General features: G+C 48.1%; 1 protein-coding gene across 4 annotated transcripts in view; it reads left to right on the top strand.

Moving 5' to 3' along the window:
- Vapb (VAMP associated protein B and C) overlaps nt 1-14,439 on the top strand; it is a 41,252-nt gene that overhangs the window by 14,668 nt on the left and 12,145 nt on the right. For 3 of the 4 annotated variants that reach the window (XM_048441244.3, XM_048441243.3, XM_085696936.2), the window contains one exon: nt 7,349-7,501. In XM_048441244.3, the coding sequence (XP_048297201.1) occupies nt 7,349-7,501 (153 nt within the window). Of the gene's footprint in view, nt 1-4,896; nt 4,924-5,371; nt 5,453-5,804; nt 5,875-7,348; nt 7,502-14,439 lie in introns of those variants that run through there. The other variant, XM_048441242.2, reaches the window with a different exon arrangement.

The following is a 14,439-nucleotide window of genomic DNA, read 5'->3' as shown; positions in this document are numbered from 1 at the left end:
GATGCTTTATTAGTTTAGAATACTTTGGGTCTAAAACTTCTTTGGAACAATCTTTTATCTATATGCAGGATTCTTTATTTTTTCTTGTGATTTTCTTGTGATTATTTCAAAATGAGAACCATAGGATTGGGCTTCAGCCTGTGCTGTTAAAAACATACTGGTTACAGTGATTTGGTTTTGTTTCCAAAGCATTGAGTTAATGTGTGAGATTAGGAGGATAGACTTGGGAAAAACAAGGACTTCTTGGAGGGTTCATGGTTGTTGAAGAGCTGGTCTTTTCTGAACATGTTATATGACCTCTTGACCTTCCTCCCTACGCTCTCAACTCTGAGCGAGGTCTTACTATGTAGCCCAGGCTGACCTTAAGCTCTTGATCCTTCTGCCTCAGCCTCCCTTGAGCTATGATTATAGGCATCTGCTCCTTAATCCACTAAGCCTGCTCGCTCTTTGTATTTTTGAAGCAAGGGAAGTTTTAAAAAACGGAACAGCCCTAACCAGAGCATTATTGACACACACCCGTTTGCGAGAGCAGTGCACACTTAGGGGAACTTCAGATTTGGTGCTGTTAGCAGCATACTCAGCACCATGGAAAAGCTTACGCTGGCCTGTCCATTCATCCAACCCTTTTGCTACTGGTGGTACCCTGTTCTAGACCTGGGTGTGACAACGGATGCAGTCAGTTCGTGAAAACGGAAGCAAACATGCACAGTGGGTCCTGTGGGGGAGATGGTGAGGTTGAAGAGCAAGCCACATTCCAGGGGACATCTGGCAAAGAATTCAGCCTTTGCATCTCTGCGTGGTCCTCTTCTTCAAGCCTTGCTGAGTGGCCTACCCTGCTCATGGAACTACACTATGTACTGACCACCAGCTATGATCAGGGGACAACATCATGTGATTTGTGGTTTCCATTCTAGAGGAACAAGTATGGCACTACAGTCAGGAAGGGAAGGCAGGTGGCAGGCCTTGGTACTTGGTGAGAATGGACTGTGACAGAATAAGTAGAAGCAGCAAATTTGACTTCAGAAGATCTGTGTCTCCCAATTTTAATATATTTCCCATGTACAGAGTCTATTGTATTGAGACCTCAAGGACTGTTTTATTGTCCCAACAGCATCCACCAAAAGTCTTGCTTCTGCCTGAAGGCTCTCTGTAGGGTTGAAGTGAACGTGCCCACTTATTGTTTAGAGGGTCATGGAGAGGGGAGTTGCAGCGTTGCACCCAAGCGAATAATGGAAGCTTCCGTCTGGAAGGCTGAGACCGGGTAGGTTGCATGTTAGCTTGGCGTGGAACTCATGTGGCAGCACGTGCAGTGTGCATTCCAAAGGCTTGGAGCCACACCAGGAGATGGACTACACAGGAAGGAAGTGCATTCATAAACTAGTGAGCTCCAGAAGAGGAAGAGCAGTGATGTTTGTGGAAAACAGAGCATTGGCAACTCATCCCTGGCTGTCTGTACCAGTGCTGGTTGGAACTGGACATTCAGGTGAACTCTTGTATGGATAGTTGTAGTTCATGGAAGACTGTGCAGGTTGGGGCTCTCAACAGAACAGCTCCCTACTGCTGAGTTCCCAAACCCATTGCCTGTCCTGGGCTCTGCTGGCAGCTGATAGGTCCTCACTGCCCCACTTCCTCGCTGTCAGCTTAGGACCCATTTACCATCTTTGTGTTTTGCCCTTTCTAGAACGCCACGTGGTGACCATCACTTAGAATATGAATTTAGGGTCCTGCCATACCTTTTCATGGCTTGATTACTTTTATTTTAGTGACTGTTGTCCATCTGTGTGGATGCACTATATTTTACTGTCTCTACCTTCTGAAGGGCTTGGTTTTGTCTGTGGTGAGGCTGTTGAGTCTCCACTTCACCAAGGAGAGTGATGCCCGGCTCGGATAAGGAGACTGTGCTTGGTTTTGTAAGAAACACCTACTGGACCAGGGCGGGGGGTACAGCTCCATGCAAGAGCCCTTGCCTAGCATGTGTGAGGCCCTCAGTTCAATTCTGAATAGCACCATGAGAAGAAAAGAAACAACCTGGCTGCCTCTTCAAGTGGCTGCACTGACTTCAGCTGTGTTGGGAAGCAAAGTGGTGACCTGCCATGGTGTTTCCAGCCTGCATTTTCCTAAGAGTAAGTGGTGAGCATTGCCCCATGTACCCCTCACCCTCTGCCCATCTTTGGTGAGATGTCTGCATCTCTTCTGTCCGTTTTTAAACCATATGACACATTTTCTGATTGTTGGGTTTTAGTTTTCCGTACGTTCGACAGATAATCCTTTATCAGGTGTATCTTCTTTAGATAGCCCTCCTGTAGATAGTTCCGAAGCGGACTTGTCCTTCCAGCCTTTTGCAGAGCAGATGTTTTTATTTTCATTTATTTGATTTTTTAGTGCTGGGGATGGGACTCAGGGCTTTTTGAGTGTTAGATAATAGTGCACTTCTGCAGAACCTCAGCCCAGCCCACAGGTTTGAAATTTTAATGAAGTCCAGCTTGGCACTTCTTTCTTCCATGGGTTCCATCACGCTTATTTTCCTGAAAAGTCTCCCAAGTCCCAGGTCGTTTAGGTTTCCTTCCATGTTACCTTCCAGGACTCTAGTATCTACTTATTTTATTCATTGAGAAACAGGATCTCATTATATAGTCTTGGCTGGCCTGGAACTTACTCTGTAGACCAGGATGGCCTTGAACTTACTCAAAGAGATTCTCCTACCTCTGCCTCATGAGTGCTGGGACTAAAGATGTGAACCATTATACCTGGCTGTTTTAGACATTGTTAATCTTTATTTTCTAGTACAAGTGAATTGTGGGTTAAGAATAAAATGCCTTCTTTGCCTCTTCAACACATAGTCTTGCCACTTAGCAAACAGAATCCTGAGACATGCTTAAGTCTGCAGGTGAGAAAGACCCAGCTGGGCCCCGAGTTCCTGAACTTTTCACTGTGGCCTTTACAGTTGCCAGATGGGAACTCTTTAGCTGCTGTGTTGTGAAGCTGGAGTTTGGGCCAACAGGAGGAGTTCTGTGTCAGTGATGCTCTCTGGGCACTGGGCACTGCAAAGTGCTCAGACCTTGCAAAGGTTGGGGGAGCGCTTAGATGTTCCCTGGACATTTCCTGATTGGCAACTTGTTCAGCTTTCTTGTCTTGTCCTGTTTTTTGGTTGTTTTTTTTTTTTTTTCCCTGAAACAGGACTTCACCTCATTCTGAAGTCTGGAATTTTCTTTTTGTGTGTCCCGTCCCGTAGCTCGGGCTGGCTTGAACTCGTCGTCCTTCTGCCTCAGCCTCTGGGATTGCACATGTGAGCCACCGCTGCCTGACTTGAATCTTGCTGTTTCTGGGGAGATCCTCAGCACCTGGAACTGTGATTTACCTTCTCCCTTGAACTTCAAGATAAGACTGTAAGTCTGAGCTTGTATCCTGTGACCTGCAACAGAAGGACCCCTTCCTCACTGTTTACTTTTGTGAACACTCGTATTTCTTTTGTGTCTGTGTTCTTTGCTTTTTTAAACAAGTGGAATCCAGATCTTACATTCTTAAGTAATTTTACAAAGACAGCGAGGGAAGCCGTAGGACCTTGGGAGGGTGCGGGGTGGTTTATGCCGTGCTTTGCTGGATCTAGTCCCTCCAAGAACAAGTGGAGGAGTTCATATTCTGTTAGTTAATGCTGTCTCATGAGCATCTTCTTCAACCAGAATAAATGCTTGCAGGTGCACACAGCTGTAATGGGAAGGAAGAACCCATTCCGCCTGTGACATAGAAGGAAAAATGTCAAAGCACTTCGGGAATTTACTTCAGGTTGGGGTTGCTTCTCTGCTCGTTCATGCTGGAGATGTGTCATTCCTAATTTCACACAGACATCTGGACCAAGGGATGGGTGACACAGAAGAAAGTAATTAAAGGAGGCAGTGTGTTCCAGCTCTAGAGGCACACATCATTTTTTTTTTTCATCTTTTAAAAGGAAAAGAAAAACCTTAACTTTTGAAGGTTTTGTTTGTAAAATTGGCTTTGTATTTTATAAGCAATGCTTAAATTCATTGGCAATAACTATGCATGTTGTGGAGTAAATCCCATTTTTTACATAATGCTTTAATGGGAATGGCAGTTTGATGAAATGAAAGCGACTAGGAAAATCTGAGTGACGCTCACAAGCCTTCACATCATTTTTATTGAGGTTTTTGTGTGTTCTAATTCATTAGTACAGGAGAAAGGAGAACACTAACATGGTTTATCTTCTGTAATTACTCAAATCGAATTTATTTTCAATAAAATTCTTGGAGTAAATTGCCCTGAGTGGGGCGAGGAGGATTGCCTTGGTTTTTACCCATGAGACTTTGCTGCTCTAGCTGTGCAGTAATGTCTGCGCTGCATCTATCTCCAGCATGGCTCCCTCTAGAGCGCTACAAATTAACGCCCAGACCCAAGGCGGGGTGTTGAGGGAGAAATACCGCTTGTTTTATCCCACTCACTGTTACCAATATTGCTTGTCTTTTAATAATTTAGACCGTCTTTTATGTGATTCGTGTAAATTGAAACACCATTTAGATTGCCACATAATAGGCGGGCCCGGAGAGCTGGCCACCACGTGCTGCTCACTGGGACGTGGCTCATGGATAGAGTCCTAGAAGAGGTCGGTGAATTCTGCCCCTGGACTTCCTGGCCCAGCTTTATGGCAGCAGAGGGGGAAGACACTAGGAGCTGGGGCAGTCATCTTAAGTGTTCTGCTCTCCGTGAGGTCTCTGTGTGTGGTCGGGTCTGTCACGTGACTGGTGTGCTGGTGTTTCGGGCTCTCGCAGCAGAGCTCCTCAGAAAGCTCTACAGCCCACTCCTTTGGAAGTTACTGGGCTATGCTCAGATGACCACTCTGTATGTCTGTCTTTTTTGTTTTTGAGACAGGACTCATCCCAGATTGGCTTAGAACCTGCCATGTACCAAAAGGTGATAACCTTCAACTTCTGATCCTGCCTCTATCCTCCCAAATGACCCACTATGCCTGGCCCTTTTCCTGTAGGCCTATTGATGTTGGAAACAGGCCCTTTCAGGGGTGACTTTGTTCCTCCCCCCCCCCCCCCCCCGTACCCTGGCTGTCTTGAACACCTGCACTCTCAGAGCAGTGTTGGCGTATTTTGTGAAATACATGCCTGGCAAGTTGTACCCATGCAGGCTTCTAAGGCTTACCACTTTCTTTGGCCCTAGAAAACCAAAGCTGTTTTTAGCTCTCCTTTTTATAGACTTTGCTTACTTGCAGTGATTTCCACCTTAGGTAAAGGGGGATCAACCTTCCCATCTTTCCATGAGTCAGCCAGCGTGTAAAGGAGGTGGGGTAAGGTAGAATTCCCATAAGCCCCTGGACGTTCTCAGCACTAAGTGTCTCGTTTCTCCCTAGAGGCCAAGAACTGGTTGCAAGGGTGGTGTCTTGTCAGCACTCAGCTGTGACTCCCTGTGGCTGTCAACCTTCTGGGCACAGGTTAGCTGCCTCCCATGCTTTCCCAGCTGGGTAGCGAGGTGGTTAGTTCCCTTCCTGGCTTTCAGCCTGGTTCCTAGAGCCAGAGCAGGGCCTCCTGAAAGGTAGGCAGATGGAGGCATCCTCTTCAGGCCTTTGGATCTCAAAGATGTTACCCGTGAAATGAGAAGAGGGTGGTCCAGTCGTCTTGTTGCGTGTGCTGCAGCACAGGCATGCATCCCCGTGGTCCCCCATGCTATATAGAGCAGGGAAATGGAGCCACAGGGTCAGTGGAGGAGAGACTGATGGAACAGCAGGTGCTACAGCCAAGGCCACCTACCTGGGTCCCTGTATTGAGACAGCGCTTGACTTCCAGCCCGCAGTTGCTGTATGGTTGAGAGACCTGAAGTTGGATGACTGTGGCTGGTTGCCGCATGTGAAGGGAGGTGAGCTGAATAGCCATGTCAAGAGGCTGACAGGGAGGGTGTGTTTTGCACAGTGAGATGCAGCAGGTATTTGGGACTTCAGAATGTGCATCCACAATATGAAAACTGTCTGATGTTCAGAGTGTCCCCTAATGTGCACATCTGTCCCGTATGGATGATCAGTGCTCCCTTGTAGGTGCACTGCTGCAGTGTGCTTGGTTTTGGACTAAAGCCTCTCCATCTCCGTCCACCATTTGTGTTTAAGCTAAGCCTGTATTTAGTTGTTCCTTCATACTTTGAGTACCTCAGTGGAAGCCAGCCTAAGGCAGTCATTTTTCTGGAAATAATCTGTGAGTAGTTTTTCTCTTGGTGCATGTGTCTTGAGACCTTTACTGTGTCCAGACACAGTGCGAGGAGCGGAGATGGACAAAGGGTGACCCTGCCCTCAGCAGCTGAGGAAGCACACCTTTGAGAGTCTGTCGGGTCTCCTGACAGGACAGGTGAGCCAGTAGATATTCTTTGTAACCACGGAAACACACTTCCCTCCTCTGCTTCCTTATAAACATGAAGGCGGAACTGAAAAGCCTGCCTATAGGAAACAAAGATGTGGCTCTCGTGTTGAAAATAGGTGAACTTGAAATGATCGAGGGCTGAGTATATAATTTAGGGGCTGGACATGTACGGGTCCCTGGATTTGCTCCATAGCAACACACAGGCATTAACACAGACGTACATGTGCACGTGACAAGAGGTCTTGCAGTTCACCTCTCCTGATCTGATACCCCCACCCCCATAAGCCTAGTGATCAGGTGTCCACTGATTAGCCAGTGAGAAGCAGTTGTGCGGACTGTACCATGTACATTGCTACTAAGTCTAGATGGTGGTATGAGCTCCCACATGGTTGATATTAGTTACCACAGGCACAGATGAAGCTTATTAACTTCTCTGCATACATCTTTCATTGTTTGGTTTGTTTTAAGAAGCATGTTTTACTTCTTTAATTAAAAAATCTAATAAAGGAGGAAATGAATAAGTAATAGTAATAAACAATAGCCCAGGGCCACAGAACTCCACTCTAGGCTTCGCAGGAGCCTGAGCTTAGAGCTGCTAGCAAGGCTCGGAATGAGTCCAGCTTCTCTGCAGTTACACTGTTAGGCATTTCCTCTCGATAGAGTCCTACCCCCAGAGGTCACTTGCCACCTGCCACCTGGTACACTGGGGACCCATGCCTGGGCCTTCATATAGTTTTCTGCCAGATTTCGTTGGACTTCTGTGGAAGCACACATTGAGCACAAATAACTATTGTTGGATTTGGGCCGTCTGGTCCTAGACCCTGTCATTGGTACAGGCCTGCTGTCTTCTGAGCTGTGTTCCTTTCTGTAACATGGCAGCGACGGCTCCTCACACACTCTAGCTCTTATCACTGCTGCCAAGCCATTCTGTCTCCTAAACTTTCCTCACAGGACCCTAACCGGTTGTCTCTCTCTCCACTTAGGTCCCTTCACTGATGTCGTCACCACCAACCTGAAACTTGGCAACCCAACAGACAGAAATGTGTGTTTTAAAGTGAAGACCACAGCGCCGCGCAGGTACTGCGTGCGGCCTAACAGTGGGGTCATTGATGCCGGGGCCTCTCTCAATGTGTCCGGTAAGTCCTGGGTCTGGAGGTCACGGGTGGGTTCCAAAGGGCCCAAGCCTAGGGCTTCGACAAAGTGGGTGTGTTCAGGGTTGTGCAGGGGGCTGCGAACTTCTCTCCACCTCTCCCATTGCCCCCCCCCCCGGGGTAAAAGCTTGGTTCTTACCACCTCTGGCTTTCCATAATCCATGTCTCTTTGTTTTAATGCCTGCAACCTCTACACCTTAGTAGCTGGAGCAAAACTAAAGCAGTGGCTTTCGCTTTGGCCTCAGAGCTAGTGCCTCCATGTTTTGGAGTTCAGTCTGCACTCTGACGATAGGTAGAAAGAGACAGGTAAACTCAGTCTTACTTTGTGGGAGGCTACTGGGCAGTTATCTTCCTGGAAGGGTTTCTGATGGTGCCCAGGTCCTCCAGCTATTGGAGATGCACTCTGCCTACTGAAAGCAAAGGTGGGGCTGAAGCGGTGGGGACATAGTTCTGTCAGGGTTCATTTCCCAGAGCCTAGCTTCTGCAGAGAGGCTGATAAACTGGTTTTCAGAGTTAAGGAGGTCTGCGTGATGTGCTAGAGCTTAAATGTGTTTAGAAACTGGTGAACTTGCAGCTTGTTAGAACTCGTAATGCTCAGAGAAGCTGTGGGGGAGTGTGTGTCCTTTAGACACCAGTGACTCAGTGTCCCTAGCTCCAGCATCGTTAAGGCCACTTCTCATTTGAAGTGAGTGCCTGTCTGGCTTTTTCCATGATAGATTTTGATTGTGATACATTTGGCTATTCATTTGACACCTAAAAGAAAATGATTCACCTCTTTGGAAAGATACAAGGTGTTTCATTATCTCAGGCTCTGATTCCTCGCCCCCAGTGGTGCCTCTCATTATGGAGCACCCGCCCCAGCTCCCCCTGTGTGCTCTTCTCTGAGTGTGCAAGGCCTGATCTGGACTCCTGAGTCAGATTTTTAGTTGGGAGCAGTTAGCTGGTAGCTAGCCCCGACGGAAGGCTTCCCCTGCTGGACCTCACACACACCCGGCACACACTGTGCAGGCTGCTTTGTCAAGGCCATTCTGTGTCCATCTCGAGTCACTAAGCTGGTGTATGACGGAGCCAGTGCTCTGTCACTGCGTGCTGGAAGAAGGGAGTGGTCAGGGGGTGGATTTCTGTTTCCTCCATGTATCTTAAGTGTTTGCTGAGATTAGTGCAGCTGGATTCTTCTGTCGTGTCCCTGTTTTGTGTGGTGCCAGAGAGCCTTGTGTAGTTGAACTGTATAAGCCCTGTTCCTTTTTTAGCCCCCAGCCCTCAATTTCCTTATCCATAATACATTTTAGAAAATTTAAGTTTATCAGCAGATGAAAATCTCCAATTTTCATAGGAAAATAGCAGCCTGGCTTTCTGAGTAAAATAATCTCAGCATATAGCTATGCAGCGTGGGTGTGCCTCCTGATGTTACAGGTGATTGTGTGGTGTGCGTGCGCATGCATACGTGTGTGTCCTTCCCAGTCTCGGCAGTGCTCTGAGAGTGATCAGTTACAGGTGATTGTGTGGTGTGCGTGCGCATGCGCACGTGTGTGTCCTTCCCAGTCTCGGCAGTTCTGAGAGTGATCAGTTACAGGTGATTGTGTGGTGTGCGTGCGCATGCACACGTGTGTGTCCTTCCCAGTCTCGGCAGTTCTGAGAGTGATCAGTTACAGGTGATTGTGTGGTGTGCGTGCGCATGCACACGTGTGTGTCCTTCCCAGTCTCGGCAGTTCTGAGAGTGATCAGGCTCAGTGAAGGCTGCTTTTGTTGCTGTGGCTTTCTCTGCAGATCAGAAAGTAAGGAACCAGCGTGAATGTGATCCTTCGCTGTCACGTGACAGGCAGAGCTTGGGCTAGAGGCAGCTGTTCTTTCTATGGTCCTATGCTGCAGCCTCACCAGGTTAGGGGTGGCTGCCTGAGGATGAATCTGAAATGTAATCCATCACAGGGGTCGGAGAATAAAGAGATGTTTGCCGCTTCCTCTTGGGGAAGGCCAGAAAAGCCATATACTCTGTGCAGCCCTAGGTCCTAGGTGTTCAGATGTCACACTGTAGACATGCACATCTTGACTTGGGAAGCACTGTTTTTGTCTAGACCTGCTTCCTCGAGGGGTGCAGCTCCTGGGGTGACAGCATGGTGAGTCAGAGTTCACAGGCAGATGACTGTCCTCGGGATGCTCACACCCACCTGCTGCTTCACATGGTTTATCCTTGAGCCTGTGACTGACATTGGCCAGCATGGTCACCTGTGCACATTCTGGTGTCCCCAGTGTAAATGCACAAAGGCAGCCGGCTGGGTGGGCACAGATTGTATACTGTTTGCATTGCCTTCATAAAGCAAAAGTTCTGTGCATCTTTATGAATGTGTGGCCTCCTGAATTCTTATCAAACATACGTTTATGAGTGAATTTTTGCATGTAATTTACAAAATGGTGACCGTGAAATGAACTTAAAATCATATCAGCATGGTCGTGTTTAGCACCCAGAATGTCACAGGATACCTGGGAAGGACAGAACCAGTGCATCCTTCCTTTTCTGAAGACCTTTGGGAGGCTATTAGAGCAGGCTATAAATCATCCCTGTAAAGATGGGGGAGGGGCAGAGGGAGGAGGGGCACATGGAGTGAGAGAGATGGAGGGGATGGGGGTGGTCATGATAGGACTAAGGCCTGAAAGGCTTTTGTATCTTGCATCTTGGCTGTGACAGGCACAGGCAGTGATCCTCAGACACACCCTGTGGTGCTCTGCCTGTCTTTCCAGCAAACCTGACGTTCCAGAGACCTTACCTCATGCTTCAAAGCTCAGACTCTGACCTGCCGTGCTGTTTTTCTCATAACACAATGAATCTGCGTGTGTAAGGTTTCTTTCATTAACCTAGGCAGCCTCGTCACAGTTGAACAGAGGCACAGCCTAAGGTTTTGTGTCAGTGAAGTGTGACATGTGGACATTCCCATAGAGGTGCTCTGGGCCTTCCTTTGTCTTTACATCTGTATAGCTCAGTAGTCTGCTTGCAGCAATCCGCAGCACAGCCAGCAGTCACCCCCAGAGTGCCAGAGTGGGCATGTGCTTCTAATGAGCACTGGCCTTCCGAGCTGGGCTTGCACGTGGCTCTGCCCCTTGGCAGCCCAGACCATGTGGAGATGAGCTTGCAGGAGGGAAGTTGAGTTCCAGAGATTTCCGGCATAGGGAGGCTAAGACCTTTGCCTTCATTGTCTGTCTGAAGCAGGTGGGAGCAGCCCTGCTCTCGCTTTACAGAGCTCAGTCTCTTTCAGACTGTATGGTAGGGAAATATTTTTAACGTATGTAAATTCTGAAGATGTCTTTGTGGAAGGCTGTTAGTGGTGGCAGATCTTGTTTTTAATGCTGCAGTTTAATAATGAGGGACTTTTCCATTAATATTCCAAACCATGTCTGCAGCACATACAGCAGGTGAAGTGATAGAATTATGGGCCCATCAAAAATACTTAGGCTTCCTGTAATATGACATTAAGTTTAGTATTTGTGTAACCTCTGTGAATTCTAATCCCATGACGTGGGGAGCGCTTTCCTTTGCAGTGCAGTTATCCCCATTGCCTGCCCCGTGCCAAGCGCATTAGACATGAAAAGTGTCTGTGGGGGTGTGGATAGAGTCGTTAAAGACCCCATTCCCTTTACTCTGTGTGCCTCGGGGCTGGAGATGGCTGAAAACCAAACATGGGTCTCCCAGTATCTGAATCTCTATTTTAAACTGAAATTCGGAGCACAGAGGGGCAGTGTTGGTTTCTGACAGCCCCCTCAGAACTCTTTTTTTTTTTTTTTTAAATCACATTTAAACCATAAAGTTCTTCCAGTAACAGAAAGAATATCAGCATCTCCTGGGATGGAGATGTTGGTCAATTAATGTAATTGGACAATATTGGAATTGATTATTAATCCGTTTAGGATGGTGCTGGCTTGGGTGGATGTTGCTGTTTACTGGCATTGGACTAGCCAGCTGTGGGCTGCAGCATTCAGGTGCTGAACCCCAGGGTAAAAGTGCTTCCAGCCTGCTGACAAAGAAGCCTGCATGCATCTTGCAGAGTGCATAGAGAGACTGCCATGGGGCTTTAACATAGCATCCTTCCTCGGATCCGATCATTGCTTTGGAAGGCTCTGATAAGTGCAGACTTTTAACTAGAAGTCTTCACTACCCTGAGATAAGAACCGGCTGCTTAAGATAAATCCCTAATCTTTTCACCAGATTAGATTATGGCTTAAAATATTTTACCAACAAGAATTCAGCTTAATTGTCCTTAAAGCCTTTTGAAGCTTGCCTTAGGATGCAGGTTTCTTAGGAAGACTGTCCCCATACAAAATGAATATGATCAAAGGGCAGGACCCATAACACTGGGTAGGGGATCCTTAGCTGGAAGGTACCTTTTGCCTCTACAAGGTGATTCAGGAGTGACGTGGTCAGTGCTCCCCAGGCTGGTCCTCTGGCTCCCCTGGGAGTCCCATCCTGCTCTTTCTAATCTCACTACTCCATTCTGGTCTCCAGCTCACTGCAGAAAGCAGGGAGAAGGCTCGAGAGCAGCCTTGGGAGAGAAAGTAGCAAGAGTACTTGGCAGACTGGTCGTGAGCACTCAGAGCAGGTGGAATAGACGTTGCCAGGTATAGGAAGTCCGTCCCCTGGGCATAGGACACACTGGTCTCTGTGTTTCAGATGGTCAGTCTTCAGAGGCTTTGCTCACAGGTCTTACTGAGGAGGCAATGGAGGTGATGGGGTGCGCAGTTATACTGGGAAGCCCAAAGAGAGGCCAGGCTGAGCCCTGCTGTTATTTACAGCACAGGAAGTCAGTTGAGAAAGCCTTCATAATGAGGACTGAATGAACCTTGGCGTTTGGCCCGAACAGCCTGTTGCATGCCTTCTTTCTATTGATCCTGAAGGAAGGGTGAAGTGTGTGCCCTGTGGCCTCTGCACAGCCAAGTGGAGCAGGCTGCCAGGTACTCGCTACCTGAGCTGAGAGGCCCACAGTGCACGCAGAGTCAGAACGGCAGCACTCTCATAACCAGGTGAAATTAATTACTCATCTGCTAGACCTGAGGCCCAGGAAAGTAGTCTTGGGGTCAGCGTTTTGAGACCCCTGAAGGAAATAGCGAACTTACTCAGGGTGAGGGTGAGGGTCAGCTGCAGTGTCATCCCTTTGTTTCAGGTGAGTAGTCCATCTTTTGCAGCCTTGCTGATCCCCTTTGGCCAATAAGAAGCTCACGTTGGGTTTTGGTTGTTTACAAAAGGAGCAGTGGTGCGTCATTCATAAGTGCAGTTTGGTCTGTGGATCGTAGTCTTCAGCTGAGTGGACTGTGGAGGAGGGAGCGTGACGAGAAGAGACGCAGGAAAGAGGGAGCCCCTTGGGGAGGGCAGGGAATCTCTTCCCTTGAACATTTTTTTTAATTATTATTATCATTAATTATTGTTCTTGTTTTGGTTTTTTTCAAGACAGGGTTTCTCTGCATAGCCCTGACTGTCCTGGGACTCTCTGTAGACCAGGTTGGCCTCAAACTCACAGTTAGTTACTCTGCTTCCCAATTACTGGTATTAAAGGCGTGTGCCACCACCACTGAGCTCCCTCGATCATTTCTAAAGGGAGTGTGATGTAGGGTGCTTTGAAGTTAGGAGGGGAAGAGGGTCCACACCACCAGCCAGTGGGGTGTCCTAACATCTGAGTAAGTTCCATGAACACCCAATTGTCAATTCAGTTGAACTAGAGGAGGCAAGTTGGCAAGAGGGTACACATGGGGTCTGTAGAAAGTGGCGGCAGTGAGTGAGCTTCCCTTGGCAGGAACAGGCATGGCACCTTCCAGCAATGCCTTTGACTTTCAGAAACGAGTACAGCCCAGTTCCCCAGGAACAGGTTCTCAGTGGGACCCCCTCCAGCAGATTCTCTTTAATTGGCTCCTTTGCAATTCTGGTACATGCTATAGTTGGCTGATCTTTCTTTGAAGGGCGTGCTAGGGTCTGAGTATGAGAGGGGCTTCGTAGGGATGAGGGGAGGTTTGGGGGTTGGTGGGGAGCATCTCAAGGTATAAGACTGCATGCCTGCAGGTCCAGAAGCAGGTCTGCCAGCCTGGAAAGACCGGGGTGTGAGGGAGGAGGCCCAGAGGGTATGAGGAACTCAGCTGGCTGTCTTCTGCTTGGGCAGTAGCTGCTGTTACAGGAAGTTGTGATCTGAGTGCTGTAGGGGCTTGTGGCGTGTCCTCCCTGGGTCTAGAAGGTGGGAAAGTACGGGCTAGTCTGATGGGAAAGAAACAGGGAGAAAGTTGGCAGAGCCTCTGGTTGGGAGGATGTGAGTGAGTGAGTGGGGGTCACAGCTGGGGTTGTGGCTTGTTGAACATGGAGACGTTTCTAGGTGAGAATTGGGGCAGAGCAGTGTTCCTCTTTAGAACCTTTATTCGCCCCCTCCCACTGTGGTGCAGATGAAAGTGGTCTGTGGTTGCCCAGTGCCCCGGAAGCAGCTTTTATGCTGCATTTAATCGGGTCATCATTCTCCAAGCCAGTGTGTGTCTTAAGCTGCCTGTTTTCTTCTCTTTTGAAGGAAGTCTGGCCTGATCGATTGGTGCTTCATGACCCTGAAGGTTCTTCATAAGGGTCCCACTTTTGTGTCTAATGCAGCAGGCTCTGTGTCCTGAGCACTGTGTGGGTGAGGGGTGACTGAGACCAGGTCGTCTCCTGGTAACAGGCCTCTTTAACGTTCTGTCAGCAGATGCGTTCTGAAAGAAGGGACGATTCACTTAGGGTTTTATCACCAGTGTCTCTGGTATTTAAATGAAATAAATTAAGTTAATGGGAAGCTCTTTTATAGCCTGTCATGGAAAAAGTACATAATTTGTGCCACAATTTGCAATGAACTAGCACTGACCAGCATTTATTCCGTCATATTCTCATAAAGCTTCAGCTGAAACTGGGTTTGACATGAGAAGGTGGCAGCTGA

Source organism: Myodes glareolus, chromosome 10, assembly GCF_982192425.1.
Source record: "Myodes glareolus chromosome 10, mMyoGla1.1, whole genome shotgun sequence".
NCBI lineage: Eukaryota > Metazoa > Chordata > Mammalia > Rodentia > Cricetidae > Myodes > Myodes glareolus.
Note: the sequence above shows the minus strand (reverse complement) of the source record. Positions and strands in the feature narration are given on the sequence as shown.